The sequence below is a fragment of the Channa argus genome, chromosome 5 (assembly GCF_033026475.1).
Source record: "Channa argus isolate prfri chromosome 5, Channa argus male v1.0, whole genome shotgun sequence".
NCBI lineage: Eukaryota > Metazoa > Chordata > Actinopteri > Anabantiformes > Channidae > Channa > Channa argus.
The window spans coordinates 29222410-29247744 of record NC_090201.1 but is presented as its reverse complement, the minus strand read 5'-3'; the positions used below and the strand labels follow the sequence as shown (position 1 = coordinate 29247744).

General features: G+C 38.9%; 1 protein-coding gene across 2 annotated transcripts; it reads left to right on the top strand.

Moving 5' to 3' along the window:
* On the top strand, positions 1-23900 carry LOC137128241 (butyrophilin-like protein 10). 2 transcript variants are annotated; one of them, XM_067506076.1, is made up of 6 exons: positions 1-162; positions 5611-5949; positions 11429-11464; positions 16939-17223; positions 17405-17536; positions 20666-23900. In XM_067506076.1, the coding sequence occupies exons 1-6, from the start codon at positions 60-62 to the stop codon at positions 20713-20715; spliced, it is 945 nt and encodes a 314-aa protein (XP_067362177.1). In that variant the 5' UTR covers positions 1-59; the 3' UTR covers positions 20716-23900. The 2 variants fall into 2 exon arrangements, with proteins under 2 accessions (XP_067362177.1, XP_067362178.1); XM_067506077.1 differs by lacking the exon at positions 11429-11464.
* The last annotated feature ends 1435 nt before the right edge of the window (positions 23901-25335 follow it).

Sequence of the window (25335 nt, the reverse complement as noted above, 5' to 3'; positions counted from 1 at the left end):
TCCGGGTATTCTTAAACGAAGCTGGTTATCTTAGGGTTGATATAATTCATCACTTCATCATGTTTAAAGTTATAATGAAGTCGATGACTTCGGCACATTTGTGGTTGTTTTACCCTGTTCTGTACCTGTCTGCAGTACCGTTGGTAGTTGGAATAATGAATGGTAAGAAATGTAGCGTTAATGTTTACTACGTAGCATCAATGCTAACATTATTTGTTTGTTTAGATTTAACATTATGTATTTGTTTATTCTTTAACATTATTTATTAGATTTTTTGAGGCACGAACTCTGATAGAATACGCCTATGTCAAAGGGGTTTAACATTAAATCGCTAGGTTGCAGTCATATAGTTGTTTGGTGAATCAAACAATTATTTTCACTTTTAGCTTGTTAAATATCACATCATAACGTGTGAAAAGGTGAATAAGAAGCAACACTGTAAAGCGCTGTGTAAGCTACCATAGTGTGGGTTTGTCAGCATGTCAGGAGCTGCTCTAAACCTGAGTAAAGCAATGACAGTGAGTCTTTTTATTTTACATTTACTGTGCTGAACAAAATGTAGGTTTTGGGCTACCAGCTGATTTGCAGTTTACTAGTATCATGTGAATCAAAGAGGATATTTATGGATGTAGTGAGAGAGGACATGAAGTTAGTTGGTGTGAGTGAAGAGGATGCAGAGGACAGAGTTAGATGGAGGCACATGATTCGCTGTGGCGACCCCTGAAAGGGAACAGCCCAAAGGAAAAGAAGATGAATGAGCACAACAGCTGAATTTGAGTAACTACCCTTGACAACTGTAATAGCTTTTTGGGCCTATTATATATTTTTTTACTTTATAGTACCTGGCAACTCAACCTCAACCATACCTAAATCTAGATGGCAAATTCAGTCATCTTAAAATGAGTACTTTTATACCCACAATGAGCTGTGTTGAAACAGCTGCGCATGGAACATTTATTAGTTGTTGTTGTTCTTTTCGGCTTATCCCGTGAGTTCAGGGTCGCCACAGTGGAACATTTATTAGTGAAGGGTCGAATTACATTTGAAATCCTAAACTTTAGGAACTATCTGTAAAAGGGTTATAATCCCAAACAAAGTCTTCAAACTGAAGATGTTAAAATACAATAATGCTACTCTTTGGAGAAATCTACTTTGCTTAACTACAAATTTCATTTCCAGAAAAGGCGACAAAAGTATAAACAAAATATCTTTTTGTTTTATGATGATCGTCACTTGACTTTTGTTTATGTTAATGGCCTGTTGTGCTAGTTACTGAAGTTAGTTACTGAACTCTAAAAATTAGGACACCCCGTTAAATATTCAGTTCTTTATTAAGAAATATTCACATGTCGATGTCTAATCTTGTTTTTATTTATTCCTGGAAAATAGTGATTTAATTAGAGTTAAACAACAAATATCAACTGTGGTTTACTTTTAAAATAAACGATACCTACAAAATGCGTGTTCTAAATTCGGAATAAGTTAGGACACACTTCCTCCTAATGTTTAACCCCTTTGGCTGAAACTTAACTAAGACACTTAGCCATCTACCAGTCTCTGACATCAGTCTGAAGAAAGTATGGGCCAATCCTCAATGCAGAATTCTATCAGCTATGAGATGTTTGAGGGGTTTCTTGCATGTATCACCAATTTCAAATCACCCAACAGCATCTCCTCAGAGATTAAAATCTTGGTTTTGAATCGCCAATTCCAGGATTCTCCATTTCTTAGTTTTTAGTCAGTCCTTGTTGGATATACTGGTATCTTTTGGGTCATTGTAATTTTTATACAGATGGTCTCACATGTTCCTCAAGCACCCTCTAATACACAGAATAATTCATGGTGGAGTCTATGATGGTGAGCAGGCCAGGTCTTAATGCAGCAAAGCATCCCCATATTTTAACACTTCCGCCTCCATGCTTCACAGGTGGTATGTGGCTCTTGCTTGGACATCTAGACCTGGGCAAGTTGGCAGTTGTTTTGATGTCCTCCACTTGTAGACTATTTCTCGGACAGGGCAATAGCTGATTTCATATTCTTTTTTATTCTTTTTAAGTCCTTTACCAGACGCATAAGCTGTCACAATCTTCTTTCTGAAGTTCTCAGACAGCTCTTTCTATCTCACCATGGTGTTCACTCTCACTTAAACAGTCAGAAGCACACCAAACTAAATGTCTGATGTTTAAATAGCATCCTTCAAAATGCTGAGAGTAACTGTGGCACAGAGAGAAGGGAGAGTGGTTCACCAATCCCCCAATTTAGTGGCTCCTGGTGAGTGTTGGCCAGCTGCATAGCAGCTCCCCCATCGGTAGTGTAGAAGTAGTGTGAAGCGTTTAGAGTATTTGAGTAATGATGTTTTAATCATGTGCACCTAATTTGATATAGTGTGTGTGTGAGAGAGAGAGAGAGAGATAAAAAATAAATAAATGTAGGGATGTCATAATTTGTTCCTCAACAGAAACGGCATTTTTTTATTACATTTTACAGAAAGTTTTAAAAAGGCTTTTTTTCCGTATTAATTGTTTAGTTATATTACTTTTATGTTTAGATTAGATATCCATATCTCCAAATATGTTAAAAACACACACACATGCTTTCATAGGGTATCTTAGTTTTGTCAAATGAAAAAATGTGCATTGTTTTAAGTTATTCTTCCCCCCCCATCAATGCAATATTTTGGCTCAGAAACATGGCAAGATGCTCTTCTGGCTCTATCAGGTCTGTGAAATTTTTTCCTGCTTCTTCAAATATGGTTTCAACATATTTGAAAAATTATTGAAGCCCAGTACTTTAAATGAATTTTCACAAAAATGAAGATGTCTTCATGTCTCTCTGGGAAGTGAGCAGACCTTTTTGCAGACAATGTCCTCTAATATGGAGAACACTTCAGTGTCAGGCACAGCATTGTATCATCAAGTAATTGTGGTAATATGAGGGCAATATATTTTATACCATTCTTATTTATTTAAATTTGATAATGACACATACGCGTGGAGCTGTGCAGCAGGGCTCGAAATTAACACTGTCCCATTGTTGTGCGGACAGTAAAAACAACATAATATTAATGTAGCAGCTGTAGCTGTCAGCAGAGATCAGTGACAGGGACGGATGTGGGGAATTTGTTGTTGTAGATGTTGATGAATAAATTCCCACTCAGTTGTAAGTTTATTGGAATCAAGCTAAGCCATTCTAATCCAACAGTCCTGCAGTAAATCCTCCTTCATGAAGGTGATAATCTTCAGTTTGTGTTCACACTCAGAGGAGTTGATTCAGTTTTGGAGACTTCAATTTTTGGGCTGCTGTTGAACTGTAGTGCAGACAGGAGATTTTGTTATGTAGCCAGTCCTTACTGTAAGTAAATGTCAGTATTCATATTTTGTCAGGTGTGTTTTAATTTTCACCACTTCACTGTGTTTGGTACAATGTTTGTCTGCAGAAAAACTGTTTCTGGTGTCAAAAAAATGCAAAATGTTAATGGCAGGCACTGGCAAGTCCAAAATACAACCCCAATTCAAAAAAAATTGGGACTATGTATAAAATGTAAATAAAAACAGAATGCAATGATTTGCAAATCTTAACCCATATTTTCTTCACAATAGAACATAAACAACATATCAGATGTTGAAACTGAGACATTTGACCATTTCATAGAAAATATTAGCTAATTTTGAGTTTGATGGCAGGGGAAGGGTTAGGGTCCAACCCAAAAAAGTTGGAAGAGGGGCAAAAAAAAGGCTGGAGGAGTAATTGCTGCAAATCAAAAACAAATGGAGGAGCATTTGACAACTAACTGGGTTAAGTGGCAACAGGTCAGTAACATGACTGGGTATAAAAGGAGAATTTCATGAAGGTAGAGCCTCTCTGGACAGAGGTTCACAAGTCTGTGAGAAATTGTGTCTAAAACTTGTGGAACAATTTCAGAAAACTTTTCCTTAAAATTGCAACAACTTTGAAGATCCCACCATCTACATTAAATAATATGAACAAAAAATTCAGAGAATAAGAAGGAATGTCTGTACAAAAAGGACAAGGCCAAAGGTCAAAACTGGATGCAAGTGATCTTCGGGCCCTCAGGCGGCACTGCATTAAAAACAGGAATGATTCTCTACTGGACATCACTGCATGGGCTCAGGAACACTTCCAGAAATCACTGTCTGTGAACACAGTTCACTGTACAATCCACAAATGTAAAGCTTTATCATGCAAAGAAAAAACCATGTCCTGTGTATTAATAAGCTGGTCCCTCTCCTCTTTATCAGCAGACTGTTCTAATGCCTGCGTATCTGATGGTATGGGATTTAGGGTTGCTTTAGTACCTATAGGGTGCGCAGCTTACACATCTGGAAAGGCTCCATCCATGTTAAAAAGTACGTAGAGGTTTTAGAGCACCATATGCTCCCATCCAGACAACGTCTCTTTCAGGGAAGACCTTGCATATTTCAGCAAGACAATGCTAATCAAAATACTGCATCTATCACGACAGCATGGCTTCACAGGAGAAATGTCCAGGTGCTGAACTGACCTGTCTGCAGTCCAGACCTTTCATCAATAGAAAACATTTGGTGCATCATAAAACAAAAAATCCGGAAACAAAGGCCCAGGACTGCTAAATCAGACAAGAATGGGACAACATTCCTCTGCTAAAACTCCAGCAACTGGTCTCCTCACTTCCTATAAATTTACAGATAGTTGTTAAAAGAGGGGATGCTACACAACACAAGCATGCATTACACAAGCATGCTTTTCCAAATTTTTCGACATGATTTTGATATTAAGAAAAAAATCTGTTCTGGAATGGGACTTATGACGGTGAGAGAAACGTTTGTACTCTCCTGTGGGTTTGCCAGTCACTAAATATCATCCATTAATAAATGAATGGCTGCCCCATCTCTTGGTATTGAGAACTTTTTCATGAATTCTTGTCTAACATGGCATCTATGACAGGTTAAAATCTTCACCTATATTCACTTGCCCTTCCTTTTCCCCCACAATTTTATTAATCTTGTTAGTAAACTCAGGGTCCTTCTTATTAGGGGCATAGATGTTACACAAAACCAGTCTTATTCCATTGAGGATAGCCTCAATACACACAACCATCCCTGCATCATCTTTAAATCTGTTGAGCATGACAAAATCCAGCCTCTTATTAACCAAGATCGTGATTCTGTTTAGATGGAACAAGATAAATGGGCCACGTGCTCAACCAAGTCCCTTCTAAACTTTAATGCTTCATTTGCTGATAGATGTGATTCTTGTATAAAAGCCACATAAACCCTCTTATTCTTAAGATATGACAAAACCCTCCTCCTCTTTGGGTTACTATAAGCATTGATATTCCAGGAAATAAATTTAACAACCTAATAGCCCTCATGCCCAATCATATCTAGTGTGTATAGTAATGCCTTGTGAGTGACTGTAAAGTAAATAACTGAACAGCAGCTTAGTTTAACATACCTGTTATTCCAAGCTGATATAACATAAAAACATAGTGGGGGAAAAAAAACGAAAAGGTGAACAGTTGCTGTTTTTGGGCCAGGTGTTTTTTGTTTTCTAGCTTAACCTGATTACTCCACCATAATCCTTAATGATTGTATTATGCTTCTTTTTCAGAGCCAAATGTTGTCACAGTGGTCAGTAAAGAAGGGAATGATGCTGTCTTACCCTGCTCCCTGAACACCAGGGAGAACATTGTTCAGACAGTCTTTGACTGGAAGAAGGATGACAAGAAAGAGGTTTTTCTGTATGATGCTGGTATTCATTACAACATTGGTCGTACAGGTCAAGATCAGCAATTTAAAGGACGAGTCTCACATTTTCCAGGGCAATTGATGTTTGGCAACGCTTCCATACTTATCCAAAATTCAACAGTGACGGACAGTGGCAATTACTCTTGCATTTTTCCACATAGTAAACCACATCCTCAAATTTTTAAAATTGAACTTTATGTGGGTGAGTACTTTTCTTGATTTAGAAATAACTTTTTCTGTCATTTTAGGTTAGATTTTCATGCAGTCTTCATGCAGTATACCAGAAATAATAATACGTTTAAAGTACGGCACACTGCAAAGCATTTAGGTATTAGTCATTATTAAGTTACAATAAAGAATAAGCTGCAGAACTAATCAAGCAGAGTTCAATTCAATTCAACTTTATATAGCGCCAATTGACAACAAAGTCATCACAATGCACTTGAGAATAAAGCACAGAATAAAATCAAGACTATAAAGATGTATAGAGAGAACCCAACAATTCCCCTTGAGCAAGCCCTGGGCAGCAGTGCCTTGACTGGTTGGGCTGAGTCGAAAGTGAAGAAAGATAAGAACAGAGCAACAAAAAGCAAAAACAAATCATCGGGCAGGTTGGTAGGACCAGTAGCTGCACGCTGGAAGACACACAGCTTCAAAGCTGGGGACACCTGCAGAAAGGGACAGAGAGAGGGGGGCAGAGAAGGTCAAAGACAACTATGGGAGAGAACACACAGAATTAATGTCATACAGTAGTGACAATTTTGAAGTGAGAGGAGTGGAGAGAGTGACAGGAGGAGGGGGGCCCCAGCAATCTAAGCCTATAGCAGCATAACTATAACTAAGTATAAGGTTTATCAAAGAGGATGGTTTTGAGCCTAGACTTAAAAGTAGAGAGGGTGTCTGCTTCCCGAATCTGAACTGGGAGCAGATCGTTGGTGAATCTTACCAGTGCTGTTTCTGTACTTTGATGAACTCTAAATCCTGACTGAAAGTCTTCATACAAATGATTCCTGTAAAGGTGATCACATTTGCCACTACTTTTTCAAGGATTTTACAAATAAAGGGAAGATTAGATATTGGTCTTTAATTGGCTAAAACACTTTGGTCACGACAGGGTTTTTTAAGTATTGGTTTAATTACAGCTACCTTATAGGCCTGTGGTACATAGCCTGTTTTTAAAGATAGATTGATGATATCTAATACGAACGTATCTATTAAGGGTAAAGCTTCCTTGAGCAGTCTAGTTGGAATAGGGTCTAGCAGCAGAACACCATTTCCTTTCTAACTTTCGTGTTGCCTGTTTAAGGTTGCGTGTTTGTGAACTATACCATGGAGATCACCTCTTCTGATTTACTGCCTTCTTTTTCAGAGGGGCAACACTATCGAGTATTGTACGTAGTGAGGCTGCAGAATTGTCAACAAGATAATCTGCAGCCTGCAGGAGTAACATTAAGGTGGCTACTTTCCATTGTATTGACAAATGGTGAAGCAAATGATGAAAGAATAATTTATTTAAATTTTTTGACAGCTTTTTTACTTAAGCATCTGCTATAGTGGATTTTTTCCCTAACTGCCGTATTTGTAGTTATTGTAAATTCAAATGTTATTAAAAAATGGTCAGACAGAAGAGAGTTGTGAGGAAACATTGTTAAATTATCCGTTTCAATTTCATACGTAAGGACAAGGTCTAATGTGTGACTAAAACAGTGAGTGGGTTTATTTACATTTTGAGAAAAAACAATTAAATCTTATAATGAATTAAACGCAGTGCTCAGGCAGTTACTGTCAGCATCTACGTGAATGTTAAAGTCACCCACTATAATGACTTTATCTTTACTAAGCACTAAATCAGATAGAAAATCAGAAAATTCAATTAAAAATTCTAAATAAGGTACTGGAGGACGGTACACGATAACAAATAATATTTTGGGATGATATGATGATATACGTTTTTGAATTTTCCAGTTTAGGTGTGAAAGGTTAAGAGTAAGGCTCTCAAATTAGTTATAACTATGTTTAGGTCTAGGGTTTATTGATAAGCTAGAATGGAAGATTGCTGCAACTCCTCCACCTCGGCCTGTGCTTCTAGGAACATGATAATTTATATGACTTGGGGGGGTTGACTCATTTAAACTGACATATTCTTCCTGCTGCAACCAAGTTTCAGTGAGACAAAATAAATCAAATTGATTATCGCTTATTAAGTCATTTACTAACAGAGATTTGGAAGAGAGAGATCTGATATGTAATAATCCACATTTAATAGTTTTGGGTTTTTGTTTTGGAAGAGGAATAGTCTTAACTTTTATTAGGTTATCATGATTAACTCCTCTTGTTGTCGTTTTTAGTTTATGTAATTTAGTTGGTCAGGGAACAGACACAGTCTCTATAGGTATGTGGGAGTTGTAGGGGGGTGACGGTTGTAAGGGCACTGCAGAGAGGCGTGTAGGACTGGATCTCTGCATCCTAGGCTCAACTCTAGATTGTCATTCTTTTGGTTGTCTAATAAAACCAGCCATATTTCTGGATAAGAAAGCTGCACCATCTAAAGTAGGATGGATGCCATCTCTCCTAATCAGCCTAGGTTTTCCCCAAAAACGTTTCCAATTGTCTATGTAGCCCACATCGTTTGCTGGACACCACCTAGACGCCCAGCGGTTGAATGACGACATGTGGGTGTACATGTCGTCACTGGTCAGATTTGGCAGGAGTCCAGAGAAAACTACGGAGTCCGACATTGTATTGGCAAAGTTACACATTGATTCAACGTTCATTTTAGTGACCTCTGATTTGTGTAATCGGGAGGCATTAACCCTCGTGTGAATAATAATCTTACCATATGTACGTTTATCTTTAGCCAGGAGTTTCAAATATGATTCAACGTCGCCCGCTCTGGCCCCAGGGAGGCATTTGACTACGTCCGCTGCAGTCTTTAACTTCACGTTTCTGACTATAGAGCTGCCAATTTTTCGCTGAGTGGGGAAAATTGATTAAAAAACGTGAACCGACTGGTGGTGAACCTCGGGCGTCCTTTTAGCAATATATGTCTTACCAACCCTCACCCAGCCGGACTGGCTTCCCAGCTGCTCGGGAACTGCTGGGAGATAGCTAACAGGGGCTACGCTAGGTTGGCCTGCTCCAGCTACCGGGGCCTGACTAGCTGAATTGTTTTCCATGGTGCAGAGCCGCAATTCCAATTCCGTGAGCCTCGCATCCAAAGCTGCAAAAACTTTACACTTGTTACATATACAATTATCACTAAAGGAGGCAGAGGAAAAACTGAACATGAGACACAACGAGCAAGTGAGAGAAGGAGAGACAGAGGGAGACAGAGAAGCCATTGCTAACAGATAACTGCTAAGCTAGCGAAGCTAATATAGGTGAAATGTGGAATTTGTAAACGTTAGCTGGTTATGTTTTACAAGAGCAGGTGTTTGTGTAATACAAGCTTATGTTACGACGATGTGGTCCTTAAAGCTCAGTTGGTCGTTGATGATGACCCCCAGATTTTTGGCCAATTTAGTGGGGACAATCACTGTAGATCCCATGTTGATGCTGATGTTGTGTTGTGTCGAAGGTCTGGCTAGGAAGACAAGGACTTCGGTCTTAGAGAGGTTGAGTTGAAGATGTCTCTCACTCATCCAGGCTGAGATGTCTGAGAGACATGCAGAAATGCGCGATGAGACAGGGGAGTCGTCCGGTGGAAAGGACAGGAAGAGCTGTGTGTCATCAGCGTAGCGGTGATAGGAAAGACCATGTGAGTAAATGTAAATGTTCTGCACTTATATAGCGCTTTTCTACCTATTGGCACTCAAAGCGCTTTACACTGCTTCTTATTTACCCATTCACACTCACAATCACACACACATTCATACACCGATGGGGGAGCTGCTATGCAGCTGGCCAACACTCACCGGGAGCAACTAAGTTGGGGTTCAGTGTCTTGCGTCAAGGACACTTCGACATGTGACCGGAGGAGCCGGGGATTGAACCAACAATTGTGAGATTGGTGGACAACCGCTCTACCTTCCTGCGCCACAGTCGCCCACAGTCGTGAGTGAATGATGGAACCTAGGGATAAATTATAGATAGAAAAGAGAAAACGACCAAGAACTGTGTCCTGCGGCACACCGGTAGAGAGGCGATGAGACTGAGAAAGATGCCCCCGCCAGGATATCTGGAAAGTTCATCCCGATAGGTAAGAACAGTCAGGAGTGCAGTTTCTGTTGAGTGACCCCTCTTAAAGCCAGACTGGTTTACATCGAGGAAGTTGTTCTTGGAAAGGAAGTCTGAGTTGGTTGAAGACTGCTCGTTCCATTGTCTTGGCCAGAAAAGGAAGGAGGGAGACAGGTCTGTAGTTCTCCACTACAGAGGGATCAAGGCTTCTTGCGCAGTGGGGTAATCAAGGCCTGCTTGAAAGAGGTTGGAAAAGTCCCTTTTTTGAGAGATGTGTTGGTGACTTGTGTAATAGCTGGCATTAGCGTGGGTGCAACTGCTTGAAGAAGAGTGGAAGGGATTGGATCCAGAGTGCAGAGAGGAAGAAGGTGGATACATCATCCTCAGTCAGAATTGCAAATGATGAGAGCAATGCAGTGTTGGAAGAAGTTAGACGGATGTCATCATCTGGAGGAGAGAACTGTGAGCTGATGGCTGCCACCTTGTTGGTAAAGAAGTTGAAAGAGGTGCCAGCTTTGTGGGTCGGAGGAGTGGAGACCAGACTCAGGTCAAATGTGTTTAGAACAGCAAACAAATCAGCCGCATTGTCCAGGTGGATGTTCAGGTCTCCCATGACGTAAGAGGAGTGCCATGTTCCGGGAAGGGGGACAGCAACATGTCCAGTTCATCACAGAAGTTCCCCAGCTGGCCGCAGTGGTCGATATATCACAATCACCTGGATTGCAATCGGTGCCATGATCCTAACGGCATGATATTCCAGAGAAGACAGATTGCTGAGTGGTGCTGTCGAGGAAAACTTCCAGGTGTCATTGATGAGAAGTCCAGTCCCACAACCCCGACCTGATGAGCGAGGAGTGTGAGAGAATGAAAAATTGGCAGAGAGTGCAGCTGGGGTGGCCGTGTTCTGTGCCATGATCCAGGTTTCTGTAAGTCCAAGTAGGTGAACAGCTGACTTTGTAGCAAAAGCTGGAATTAAGTCGGCCTTGTTCACTGCAGACTGGCAGTTCCACAGGGCAAGAGAAAAAGAGGCTGGTGACAAAGTGGTCTGGGTGAGAGTGCGCAGGTGAGAAACATGTCGTCCCCTAGTAGGACGCCATGTCCTCCGTCTGCGGAGGAGAACAGGGATCTGCTGAAAAGAACACATGGTAAAACAAAGAAAAAGGCTTTCTGGAGTATAAAGGGTTAACGTAAGGCTTATAGTTTATTATAGTTATTCTGCTATAGGCTTAGACTGCTGGGGGACCCACCCCCCGATGAGCTCCTTTCATCCTATTGACCCTCTCTCCTCTCCTCTCACCCCACAATTGTCACAACTGTATATTATTAACTCTGTGTGTTTTCTCCCATAGTTGTCTTTGTCCTTCTCGCTATTGGGGCTATATAAATAAAGTTGAATTGAATTGAAATCCTCAGCATTTTGCACCAACTTCAAAGTTTATAATAGTTTTGTCATTATGTTGATTTAAATTTCTTTAATTTAACAATTTTTATTTTTTGTCTTTCAGGAAGTAAATTAATAGATCGGTCAAAATCTGTATTAGGTGAGACTCCGCCTAAATCTATTAAAAAAAAAACTTCCTTTCTGCTCTTTCTTGCAGTTGCATCTCGTGAAAGTTGAACACTTTTCTGATAGGATTTTGCTTTGATGTTTTCTCCTTGACTTAGATTCTTGCTTGCTTTGTACCGCACTTGTAACCTGCTTTGGATAAAATCGTCTGCTTAGTGAATATTTTACTGATCATGAAGTTAAATGTGTTCTGCCGTTCCCTAAGCGCTAGTGCCATACAGTCCATTGGTGGTATACCTTGTTTTGTTTATTTACATTAAGTGTTTTGCATATCTAGGCTCAAACACATTGTAATGTTTGTAATAATTACTTTCCCACAAAGTAGACGTTTTGTCCACTATCCAGCCTTAAGTGAATACAAGAAGTACAAGTGTAGACACGCAATATTGAGATGTAACATGTTTATTCCTAATGAGTAAAAGTCACAGCAAAGATCAGTTTCTGGAGCTTAATATTATTATTGGAGAATTGCAGTTAATTAAAACATTGTTTGCTACATTGTCTGAAAATCAACTTGAAGCTACTCAAATCTAAATGACAATAGGCTTTAGAGAACTGTAACACACACTTCACATAATGATCGTTAAAATCTTTACTCACCTATAATTCAATCCATCTTAAAAGGTAAAAAGTATTGGTCTTAACAAAGAGCCTTGTGGAACTCTATTACTAACCTTTGTGTGCATGGAGGATTCATCATTGACATGAACAAATTGAAATCTATAGAGATAGTATAGAGACTAGCCCATTATCTGATGCCATGAGAAGATTGTTGGTGACTTTTACCAGTGCTGTTTCTGTACTATGATGATCTCTAAATCCTGACTGAAAGTCTTCATACAAATTATTCTTATGAAGGTGGTCACATAATTGTTTTGCAACTACTTTTTCAATTATTTTAGAAATAAAGGGGAGATTTGTTATTGGTCTGTAATAGGCTAAAACACCTGAGTCAAGACAGGGTTTTTTAAGTAATGGTTTAATTACAGCTACCTTATAGGCCTGTGGTACATAGCCTGTTTCTAAAAATAGATTTATGATATCTAATATGAATGTATCTATTAAGGGTAAAGCTTCCTTTCAACTTTTATACTCAACATTTATATAGCGCCAATTTACAACAAAGTAATCTCAGGGCACTTTACAGAATAAAGTCAAGATTATAAAGATGTATAGAGAGAACCCAAAAATTCCCCCTGGAGCAAGCCATAGGCAACAGTGGAGAGGAAAAACTCCTTTTAACGGAAGAAACCTCCAGCAGAACCAGGCTCAGGGTGGACGGCCATCTGCCTTGACCGGTTGGAGTGAGTCGAAATAAAGAGAGAAAAGAACAGAGCAACAAAAAGCAAGAGGAAAACACTAGGCAGATTGGTAGGACCAGTAGCTGCACGCTGGAAGACACACAGCTTCAAAGCCAGGGAAACATGCAGAAAGGGACAGAGAGAGGGGGACAGAGAAGGACAAAGACAATTACGGGAGAGAACACACAGAGTTAATGACATACAGTTGTGATAATTGTGGGGAGAGAGGGTCAAGAGGAGGAAAGGAGCTCAGTGCATCGGGGGGTGGGTCCCCCAGCAGTCTAAGCCTATAGCAGCATAACTATAACTAACTATATGCTTTATTTAAGAGGAAGGTTTTAGGCCTAGACTTAAAAGTAGTGAGGGTGTCTGCTTCCCGAATCTGAACTGCGAGCTGGTTCCACAGGAGAGGAGCTTGATAGCTAAAAGCTCTACCTCCCATTCTACCTTTGGAAATTCTGGGAACCACAAGTAGGCCTGCATTCTGAAAATGAAGTGGTATACTGGGATGATATGGTGCTATGAGATCTTCTATATATGATGGAGCCTGACCAGTCAGAGATTTATATGTAAGAAGCAGGGATTTAAATTATATTCTAGATTTAATGGGAAGCCAATGGAGAGAAGCTAGTGAAGGTGAAATATGGTCTCTCTTGCTAGTTCCAGTCAGCACTCTTGCTGCCTCATTTTGGATTAATTGCAGGCTCTTTAGGGAGTTACTGGGGCATCCTGAAAGTTGGGAATTACAGTAGTCCAACCTAGAGGTAACAAATGCATGGACCACTTTTTCGGCATCACTTTGAGACAGGATGCTCCTAATTTTGGCAATGTTCCGTAGGTGGAAGAAGGCTATTCTAGAGATTTGTTTTATATGTCAGGTAAAGGACAAATCCTGGTCAAAAATAACTCCAGGGTTCCTTGCAGTAGTACTTTAGGCCAGACTTAAGCCATCTAGTGTAACGATATGGTTGGACATCATATCTCTGAGATTTTTGGGCCCAAATACTATGACTTAAGTTTTGTCTGAGTTTAGAAGTAAAAAATTGTGGGACATCCAGGCCTTTATGTCTTGTAGGCATGCTTGAAGCTTTATTAACTGAATATTTTCATCTGGTTCCATAGATAAATATGGCTGAGTATTATCAGCATAGCAGTGGAAATTTATGGAGTGTTTTCTAATAATGTTGCCTAAAGGAGACATATATAAAGTAACAAGTATTGGTCCTAACACAGAGCCTTGTGGAACTCAATAGCTAACCTTTGTGTGCATGGAGGATTCATAATTAACATGAACAAATTGAAGCCTATCAGATAGATAAGATTTAAACCAACCTAGTGGATTTTCTTTAATCCCAATTTCATGTTCCAGTCTATGTAATAAAATGTTGTGATCAATGGTATCAAATGCTGCACTAAGATCTAACGGAACAAGTATAGAGACAAGCCCATTATACTGAGGCCACGAGAAGATCATTGGTGATTTTTACCAGATCCTGACTGAAAGTCTTCCATCAAATTATTCCTGTACAGGTGGTCACATAGTTGTTTTGCAACTACTTTTTAAGGATTTTAGAAATAAATGGGAGATTAGATATTGGTCTGTAATTGGCTAAAACACCTTGGTCACGACAGGGTTTTTTAAGTAGTGGTTTAATTACAGCTACCTTATAGGCCTGTGGTACATAGCCTGCTATCTAAAGATAGATTGATGATATCTAATATGAACCTATCTATTAAGAGTAAAGCTTCCTTGATTAGCCTAGTTAGAATAGGGTCTAGCAGACAGGTTGTTGGTTTAAACCAGTGAGGCTGCAGAATTGTCAACAAGATAATCTACTTGTGCAGGAGTAACATTAAGGTGGCTACTTTCCATTGTATTAACATATGGTGAAGCAAATGATGAAAGAATAATTTCTTTAAATTTGTTGACAGCTTTTTTTCTTAAGCATCTGCTATAGTGGATTTTTCCCTAACTGTTGTATTGTCCGTTATTGTAAATTCAAATGTTATTAAAAAATGGTCAGACAGAAGAGAGTTGTGAGGAAATATTGTTAAATTATCCGTTTCAATTCCACACGTAAGGACAAGGTCTAACGTGTGACTAAAACAGTGAGTGGGTTTATTTACATTTTGAGAAAAAACAATTAAATCTAATAATGAATTAAACGCAGTGCTCAGGCAGTTACTGTCAGCATCTACATGAATGTTAAAGTTACCCACTATCATGACTTTATCTGTACATAAGTCAGATAGAAAATCTGAAAATTCAATCAAAAACTCTGAATAAAGGACTGGAGGACGGTACACGATAACAAATAATAGTGGTTTTTGAGTTTTCCAGTTTGGGTGTGAAAGGCTAAGAGTAAGGCTCTCAAATGAGTTATAACTATGTTTAGGTCTAGGGTTTATTGATAAGCTACAATGGAAGATTGCTGCAACTCCTCCACCTCGGCCTGTGCTTCTAGGAACATGATAATTAATATGACTTGGGGGGGTTGACTCATTTAAACTGACATATTCTTCCTGCTGCAACCAAGTTTCAGTGAGACAGAATAAATCGAATTGATGATCACTTATTAAGTCATTTACTAACAGAGATCTGATATTTAATAATCCACATTTAATAGTTTTGGGGTTTTGTTCTGTAAGAGGAGTAGTCTTAACTTTTATTAGGTTATTATGATTAACTCCTCTTGTTGTCATATTTACTTTATGTAATTTAGGTCGGGGAACAGACACAGTCTCTATAGGTATGTGGGAGTTGTAGGGGGGTGACGGTTGTAAGGACACTGCAGAGAGGCGTGTAGGACTGGATCTCTGCATCCTAGGCTCAACTCTAGATTGTCATTCTTTTGGTTGTTTAATAAAACCACCCATATTTCTGGATAAGAAAGCTGCACCATCTAAAGTAGGATGGATGCCATCTCTCCTAATCAGCCTAGGTTTTCCCCAAAAACGTTTCCAATTGTCTATGTAGCCCACATCGTTTGCTGGGCACCACCTAGACAGCCAGCGGTTGAATGACTACATGCGGGTGTACATGTCGTCACTGGTCAGATTTGGTCCAGAGAAAACTACGGAGTCTGACATTGTATTGGCAAAGTTACACATCGATTCAACGTTCTTTTTAGTGACCTCTGATTTGTGTAATCGGGCGTCATTAACTCTCGGTTGAATAATAATATTACTGTATTTACGTTTATTTTTACCCAGGAGTTTCAAATATGATTCACGCTCGCTCTGGCCCCAGGGAGGCATTTGACTACGGCCGCTGGAGTCTCTAACTTCACCTTTCTGACTATAGAGCTGCCAATTACCAGAGTTGGTTTCTCAGTGAGTGTGTCACTGAGTGGAAATAAATAGATTAGAAACGTGAATCTCGGGTGTCTGTTTAGCATTAGATCTCTTACGAACCGTCACCCAGCCGGACTGGCTTCACGGCTGCTCGGGAACTGCCGGGGGACAGCTAACAGGGGCTACGCTAGGTTGGCCTGCTCCAGCTACCGGGGCCTGACTAGCTGAATTGTTTTCCATGGTGCAGAGCCGCACTTCCAATTCCGTGAGCCTCGCCTCCAAAGCTGCAAAAACTTTACACTTGTTACATATACAATTATCACTAAAGCAGTTGAGCAGTTTAGTTGGAATACGGTCAGACAGGTTGTTAGTTTAGATGAGTTAATAATTAAAGTTAGCTCAGTGAGATCTATGGGTAAAAAGCAGTCTGAGAGATTGGGGCCAATCAAAACTAACGCATCACTAATTAATAATCATTAAGTGCAGGTGGGACAGAAATAGTCTGCTCACTAATGTCAATTCATCTGCAGTGTTTGTGTTAATAAGACATCACTCTGATGTGTGCAGACAGCTGTTTGCTCATTAGCTACGTTTAGCTCCCCACCAGGAACAAACTGAATACAATCTAATTCAGACACTTTTCATTCGAATTGTAGCGCTTCAAGTCTTGTCACCAAGCGATAATTTCTCTTCATTAACTAACGGACAGTTCAGAACAGAACTGTTTTTAGTTTTTTTTTCTATTTTCAATAATTACTAAATTTTCTGTTTCACCTTGTCCGTAGCCCCTTAATATTAAGGGAAAGCACCCAGCATACATGTTTTTCATAAACTAAGGTTTATGTGTTTACAGGTTCAGCCCAACAACCACATATCAAGATACTTAATTACACCAAAAATGGAATTCTCTTAAAGTGTGAGGTTCAAGCTGCTTATCCACAACCTAAAGTGGAGTGGCAGGACAGTGATGGAAATGTCCTTCCAGCTGAGAAGCCAGTGGTCTCGTACAAAGGGGGTCGCTACTTTGTCACCCTCATCACCACTGTGACCAAGACGACAACAAGCCGGTTCTACTGTATAGTCACACAGGAGGACATCAACCACATGATTGAGGATGACATCTATTTGCCTTTCTTTGGTGAGAATGTATATGACACTATAGACAGTTTACTTCTCTTCAGATATTTTTTATTTGTCATGTGTTTTTAGGTTTCATAGATCACTAGCCCTTTTTGTTGTTTTGTGTAGTCTGTGGCTAGTGTATTGCACATGACATGCAGTTACACTGTGTTTCATTAAATTACTGTAATGTCTTTCAGATAAATCATTTGAGGACAAACCCTGTAAATCAGCCTGCCTGCTAACTAGTGGGTGGGTTTCTGGAGTTCTAACTGTTGGTGCACCTCTAGCTGTGTATTTAATAATAAAGCACATCAAGCATCGAAAGACTGGTACGTTTAAATACATCACAATACAGACATTTATGGACATCAACATGGCAGATACTTTGATCTAGTCCTGTTCATTTGGTATCAGATTCAGATTCTAAACTGTGAGATTCATTTTACGCGACAAGTAAGCATATATATGAGATTTTGATGCATTTTCTCCTGAGGTAAAAACGGGAAATTAAATTGAAGCTAATAAAATTAAACAGCGCTCTTCTTCTTCTTCTTCTTCTTCTTCTTTCACACCAACTAACTTTATGTCGTCTCTCACTACATCAATAAATCTCCTCTTTCGTCTTCCTCTGGATCTTTTGCCTGGCAGCTCCAACCTCAGCATCCTTCTACCGATTTTTCACAGTCTCTCCTCAGAACATGTCCAAATCACCTCAATCTGACTCAAAAAGTCAGACAGGCCAGCTGACTTTATCTCCAAAACATCTAACATGAGCTGCCCCTCTGATGTATTCATTCCTGATCCTGTCCATCCTCGTCACTCCCAAAGAGAACCTCGACATCTTAAGCTCTGCTACCTCCAGTTCATTCCAGACTTCCTCATACAATACCACATCTCCTCTCTCGGCACCCTGTCATACGCTTTCTCTAAGTCTACAAAAACACAATGCAACTCCCTATGACCTTCTCTGTACTTCACATCAGCATCCTCAAGCAGATACTGCATCTGTTGGACTCTTTCTAGGCATGAAACCATATTGCTGCTCACAAATGCTCACCTCTGTCCTTAGCCTAGCTTCCACTACTCTTTCCCACAACTTCATTATTTGGCTCATCAACTTTATTCCTCTGTAGTTGCCACAGCTCTGCTCATCTCCCTTGTTCTTAAAAATGGGCACCAGTACACTATCTCTTTGTCTGGCCAACCTGTACAAATCCACCTCTCCCTCTTTAGTGTCCAACCTAACATACAAGTCCTCATATGCTCTTTGTTTGGCCTTTGCCATCTCTACCTTCACCTTACGCTGCATCTCCCTGTACTCCTGTCTACTCTCTTCAGTCCTCTCAGTGTCCCACTTCTTCTTAGCTAACCTCTTTCCCTGTATACACTCATGAACTTTCTCGTTCAAGTCTCCTTGTCCACTTTCCTCTTTCCCGATGACACAACAAGTACTCTCCTGGTCTCCTTGATCACATTAGCTGTAGTGCTCTAGTTGTCTGGAAGCGCCTCCTGACATCCTTATATGTCACCCTATGTTCCTTCAGGAAGAAAGTGAAATGTGCACAAATCACTACTCTCTTACCACTGGGGATGCTCTGAATCCCTTCATCTAACTCACTCCAGAATTTCTCTCATCTCTTCTAACTCACATCCTACCTGTGGGGCATAACCACTCACAACCTTGAACATCATGCCTTGAATTTCCAGCTTCAGACTGGTCAACTTCATCTCTTCATCTCTAGAACATTCTTCACCAACTCCTCTTTCAGAATAACTCCTATTCCATTTCTCTTCCTATCTGACCCATGGTAGAACAACTTGAACCCTGCTCCTAAGCTTTTAGCCTTTCTACCTTTCCACCTGGTCTCCTGGACACACAGTATATCCACCTTCCTTCTGTGCATAATGTCAACCAACTCTCTAGCCTTCCCTGTCATAGTCCCAACATTCAAAGTCCCTACTGTCAATCCTACACTCTTGGATTTCCTCTTCACGCTCTGCCTATGAACACCCTTTCCTCCTCTCCGTCTTTGACCAACAGTAGCCCAATTTCCACCGGCGCCCTGTTGGTCAGCAGCAGCAATTGTCTTGGTTTTCCAGTTAACAAATATAACATTCCAAACTTAAATGTGCATTAACAATGTTTCCCACCAGATTTCCTCAGACTTTGTTGAGTGAACTTGGGACCCTGTAGAGGGGTTTGGGGGGCATGTTCACTGTACCCTCTATAGTGGTTAAATGCATCCCTCAGGTGCACTTTGTGAAATTAAGAGGCTATATCTATGAAGAAATGGGTGCTCTTGTAAACATTTACTATCTAAAGTAGTATTTTTAATCATATAAATATACTGGCTGTATAGATAGGAAAGGTGAGATGGCAAAACAGTCTATATGTTTACATTTAATTTAAGGGGCACTGGGATCAATAAAGGTGATTATAAATGGCTACAGAAGATCAAATATTGCCTAAATATTTGTACATTAACACCTACCACTGCTTTAAAGTAACTTTAAAGTAAAAATTGACAGTCCTGACTAAAATAAGATATAGCAGCTAATGGGATATTATTCTGCTTTTGAACTACAACAACAGTGTCTGTAAAAGGACCATGTCTGTGTAATGATGAACTGTAACATTAGTAATTTTGTTAGAAATAACAAAATGACGACACTCAACCCCTTGCTTGTCTTAACACATACAATAAGTGCCCGGAGAGAAATTTCTCTATAAGTGATATTCGAAGTGTTTTTTTTTCTCTCCCCACTTAACTGTTTCACTGGTGCTAAAATCCACCACGTGTAATCCATTCATGATTTTTCAACACCTTTTCTGATGATGCACCTTGTTGCTAGTGTCGCCAGCCACAGCTAGTCTTTGATCTGCTTTTAAAATAAAAAAAAATTTAAACCAGAAAACTTCTCTGCTTTTACGTCTTAATGCTCCATCTGTTTACTATTTTGCAATCTACAACAGCAATGTAGCAAAGCCTCTTCCAGCTGTAAGTGCATAGTTACTGTACATCACGACAATGTCTTGTTAAAAGGAGTAAGCTGTGGACAATTATGTGTTTTATAAATTTAAATGTTAGATCTTGGACATTAAAAGTATGAATTATCCCCAAGAATAAGTCAATCAACAGGATCCCCCTCTTCACACATTGAACAGCCCATCTATTGGGGAATAATATAATGCGCTTTAGTACCAAATGATTACAAATAGTGGATGATTTATGTGACTGTATAGTAGTATATGAAAAACGTATTTCGTCCATAAAATGCTGCCACCACATTAACCAGTGTACTACCCAACATTAACAAATACTTTCATTTATCAAATGGTCAGTGACTAATGCCTACGTATTCATAATCTTTATGTTGTGGTCAGAGTTGGAAACTAAAATTATTACACTGATACACTGAAAAAACTAATTAATTTTTAATTTTTTTTATTTTGGCAGGTTATCTTCAAGGACCATCTGAGGGACCAAATCTTGCACAGCTGTTGTAAATGATAAATGGTCTGCATTTGTATAGCGCTTGGCTACATATTGACACTCTTATTCACTCATTCGCACTCGCACACACTATGCTCACCAGAAGTTGGGGTGTGTGTTGCTCAAGGACTTTTAGATATGTGACCTGAGGACTCTACCATATTAGGGGAATTGTTTGGGCTCTTGCCAATTTACTGAACTGTATTTTGCCTTAATATTATTATTATTAGTGTGATTGCTGAAAGCTACTGAAAGCAATCACACTATTGTTGTTTCCAGTATTTAATTTTATTATTATTATTATTATTATTATTATTACGGATTCTTCCATTTGTCTAGTACTGTCCCATGATGAAGTGCTTCACATGTTACAGCAAGGGCTCTCTAGCACCATCGTGTGGTCATTTATATAACTCGTTTTTTAACTCCAAAAAAAAAAAAAAAATTCTGATTTCACTTCTATATTATGCCAGTGCCTTTATTACTATTACTAGTACGTTGGCGGTACTGCAGTTTTTTTGATCTTTTTTTTTTTAAGCTAATGCAATGACTGACTTGAATGAAACTTTACACATACATGCAGGACACTGCCCTGAACACACAGATCAATTTCACGTTGTTTCCCTACTGGGGGGCGATATGGTGGGTGCTTTTATTTTTGTCATTTTATATTCAGAACTTCATTAGTGTTGAAGGGCAAGATGGCAACAGTTGATTCCTTTGGACAGGCTGCCATCTGCTGGAGAGTCGGTGAATAGCAATTGAAAACTTAATTGTTTCATGTGCTGTCACTTCTAAATAGTTCAATATCTCAAAAACTACACATGCTAACGTGATGGATCTTTGTGGACAGCTGCCCCATGATGAAATGCTTCACATGTTACAGTGTTGCCTCTATTGCTCCGCTGTACATACTGCAAAGGATTTTTATTGTTCGAGTGCTGTCGCTTCTACAATGTTCACACGCATTTTCGGTAGGAAATGCCCATTCTAGTTATTATTATTATAGAGCGTTCTTTGGTCACTATCTATTCCTAGACAGTTTGTCGTAGAAACTTCGTTCCACTTCCTAAACGTAGGTCCCTTTAGGACATGGGGGTTATTACTTTTCTCATTAATAACTTTTATACTTTTTGTTATATTTCAGTTTTTATCAATTTTTCTTCCCATAGAAAATGAATGGAAGGGACTTAAAACTTCCCTTCAACTTGCTTCTTTTGATCTGCCTTTTCTATCGTCATACTTTGAAGTAGAAACTTCATTTAAAGTTTATACAGGTCTAGTCCCTTTCAACTTTTTCTGTGTTTCTGTGAATAATTGCAGTTTTAGTTTTAGGCACCTTTGGAGCTTTTTCAACTTTTCCATTAGTGTTTATTGCGTAATGTTGGAGCAGCTAGAGTGAGTGACATCACACGCAACTTTTTTACTTCTTTTCCATCTTCAGTCAACTTTAATCTTACATAAACAAACTATACATCAAAACGTATGTATTTTTGTGTTCTTTCAGGAAATGTAACTCTCATAGTGACAAGACTGATGAATCTTTCTGTAAGGGTCCAGAAGCAGAGAGTGTCGTCTGAAACTCCCATTGGAGCCCATTATAAAAGAGGTTCTGAAATTCTCATCAAATCACAAACGGGGGCTGTTTTAAAATAGCCACCACGCCTTCATTTTATAGAGTATCTTCAAATAAAGTACATCAGTGTATTCGTTGAAGCCTCAGTTTTTGAATTTTTTTGATAGGACTAATACTTTTTCATATTTTGAGAATTTGGCGAGGCATAGTCTCCGCACTGTCCCACCCTGCCTTTGCATTTGGCTCACATGACTCAGCAGGCAGGCAGCAGTCATTGTCATGGTAACGGACACAGCTGCATGAGATCATGTGATCAGCCTCAGAGCTGTGTCCACACACTTTACCTGAGTTTTTCTCCCTCAACATACACAGTGGAGACAAACTCCCTCACAGGCAGGAAACACCCTTTCAAAATAAAAGCCTTTCATAATATTTTATCCACTTTTTAGCATTTAAATGCTAAAATGACTTTGTGGTGAAGTCTCCCTACACACACACACACACCCTCACAGACAGGAAACACACTTTCAAATTAAAAGCTCTTTTCAACTTTTTAACAGTTTTTCAGCATTAAAATGGTTCCTTCATTTCTAAGTAGTTACTTCTAGCTTTTTTCTTTACACTTTTATTAGCAACTTACTTTGCTTCTTTCTTTGTTTCTTTTAACTTTGAATATTTACCTTTTTCCTTTGTTTCTTACTACTTTTAACTTTTGTTATTTCAACTTGTTACTTTTTCACTTCTTCCTTTTTTCTTTACACTTTTAATAGCAACTTTTTACTTTGCTTCTTTTTTTGTTTCTTTACACTTTAAATATTAACTTTTTACTTATTTACTTTATTTTATTTACTTTTATTTACTTTTTTACTTTTTTTTATTTTCTGAATTCAACTTCCCCTGGACTTTAGTTTTTTTATTTTTACTGTCATCTTCTTTGTTTCTCCTTTTGTTCGTATTTATGTCTTCGGCGTTTTCGGCTTTGAACGTGCGAAAACCTCCGCTCCCTGCAGTTTCGGAGCAGTCGGCCTCTACCGGCGACTTAACAGCTCTCCCACGTAATTTCCTCGGAAATTGCCTTTTCTAGTTATTAGTATTATTATTATTATTATTATTATTATTATTATTCTGACAACTGCAAATGAACCAAATTAAGTCATTGCTTTCAGTTTTTTAAAAAGGTCATTGCAAAGCTATTTTGTTTTTATGTATTGGAACATAAAATTTGTATATAGAAAGATACAAACGTGTAAATTGTTAGTAAACTTGTAAAGGTGTGACCCTGTGTAACCTGTATATATGTGTGTACATACAGAAACTAGTGTAGTTATAGTTTGTGTATTATAGTTTCAAAATGTATATACTATGCACATATGTGTGGAAAGGGTTATGTTAACAATTATGTATTTGTGATGTTTCACTTAGATTGAAATAATCTGGTTTCTCAGTTTAAATATTACTCTGTAAACTAACCAATAATTTTTATGTTCAGTCTTGTTTGGTTTTGAGCTTTGAAATATGCTATCAAATAAGCTATCAAATATGGAAATTGCTTTTTATTTCTTTATAAATGTTTGATGAAGAGGATTTTAAGTATTTTATAAGATATGAACATCCAGCCTTCAATGGCAGCTGTAAATCTTTGTGTATTGTTTTGAATAAATACATTTGTACAATACCATTTGTCACCTCTCTCCCCTGATTTTTCTTTCTTTCTTTAATATATACTTTTTTGGTTATAGAATAATTTGCAACTTTACAAATCCAACACCTTTTTCCCCCTTTATTTCTAAAATTCTTGAAAAGTTCATCATACAGAAACAGCACTGGTAAAAGTCACCAACGATCTTCTCATGGCATCAGATAATGGACTAATCTCTATACTATCTCTATAGATTTCAATTCGTTCATGTTAATGACGAATTGTATATATGTCTCCTTTAGGCAACATTATTAGAAAACACTCCATAAATTTCCATTGCTATCCTGATGATACCCAGCTATATCTATCTATGGAACCAGATGAAAATAATCAGTAATTCAAACTTCAAGCCTACTAGACATAAAGGCCTGGATGTACCACAATTTGTTACTTCTAAACTTGGGCAAAACTGAAGTTATAGTATTTGGGCCTAAAAATCTCAGAGACATGACGTCCAACCATATTGTTACTCTAGATGGCATAAGTCTGGCCTCCAGTACTACTGCAAGGAACCTTGGAGTTATTTTTGACCAGGATTTGTCCTTTAACTCTCATAAAACAAATCTCTAGAACAGCCTTCTTCCACCTACGGCCAAAATTAGCATCCTCTCTAAAAGTGATGCTGAAAAAGTAGTCCATGTATTTGTTACTTGTAGGTTGGACTACTGTAATTCCCTACTTTCAGGATGCCCCAGTTACTCCCTAAAGAGCCTGCAATTAATCCAAAATGCTGCAGCAAGAGTGCTGACTGGAACTAGCAAAAGAGATCATATTTTATATATTATAACCTTCACTAGCTTCCCTCCATTGGCTTCCCATTAAATCTAGAATAGAATTTAAAACCCTGCTTCTTACATATAAAGCTCTGAATGGTCAGGCTCCATCATATATATAAGATCTCATAGCAACATATCATCCCAGTAGACCACTTCGATCTCAGAATGCAGGTCTACTTGTGGTTCCCAGAATTTCCAAAGGTAGAATGGGAGACAGAGCTTTTAGCTATCAAGCTCCTCTCCTGTGGAACCAGCTCGCAGTTCAGATTCGGGAAGCAGACACCCTCTCTACTTTTAAGTCTAGGCTTAAAACCTTCCTCTTTGATAAAGCTTATAGTTAGTTATAGTTATGCTGTTATAGGCTTAGACTGCTGGGGGACCCACCCCCGATGCACTGAGCTCCTTTCCTCCTATTGTCCCTCTCGCCTCTCCTTTCACCCCACAATTGTCTCTGTCTCCCTCTCTCTGTCCCTTTCTGCAGGTGTCCCGGCTTTGGAGCTGTGTGTCTTCCAGCGTGCAGCTACTGGTCCTACCAACCTGTATAATGTTTTGTTTTTGCTTTTGTTGCTCTTTTCTTTTCTCT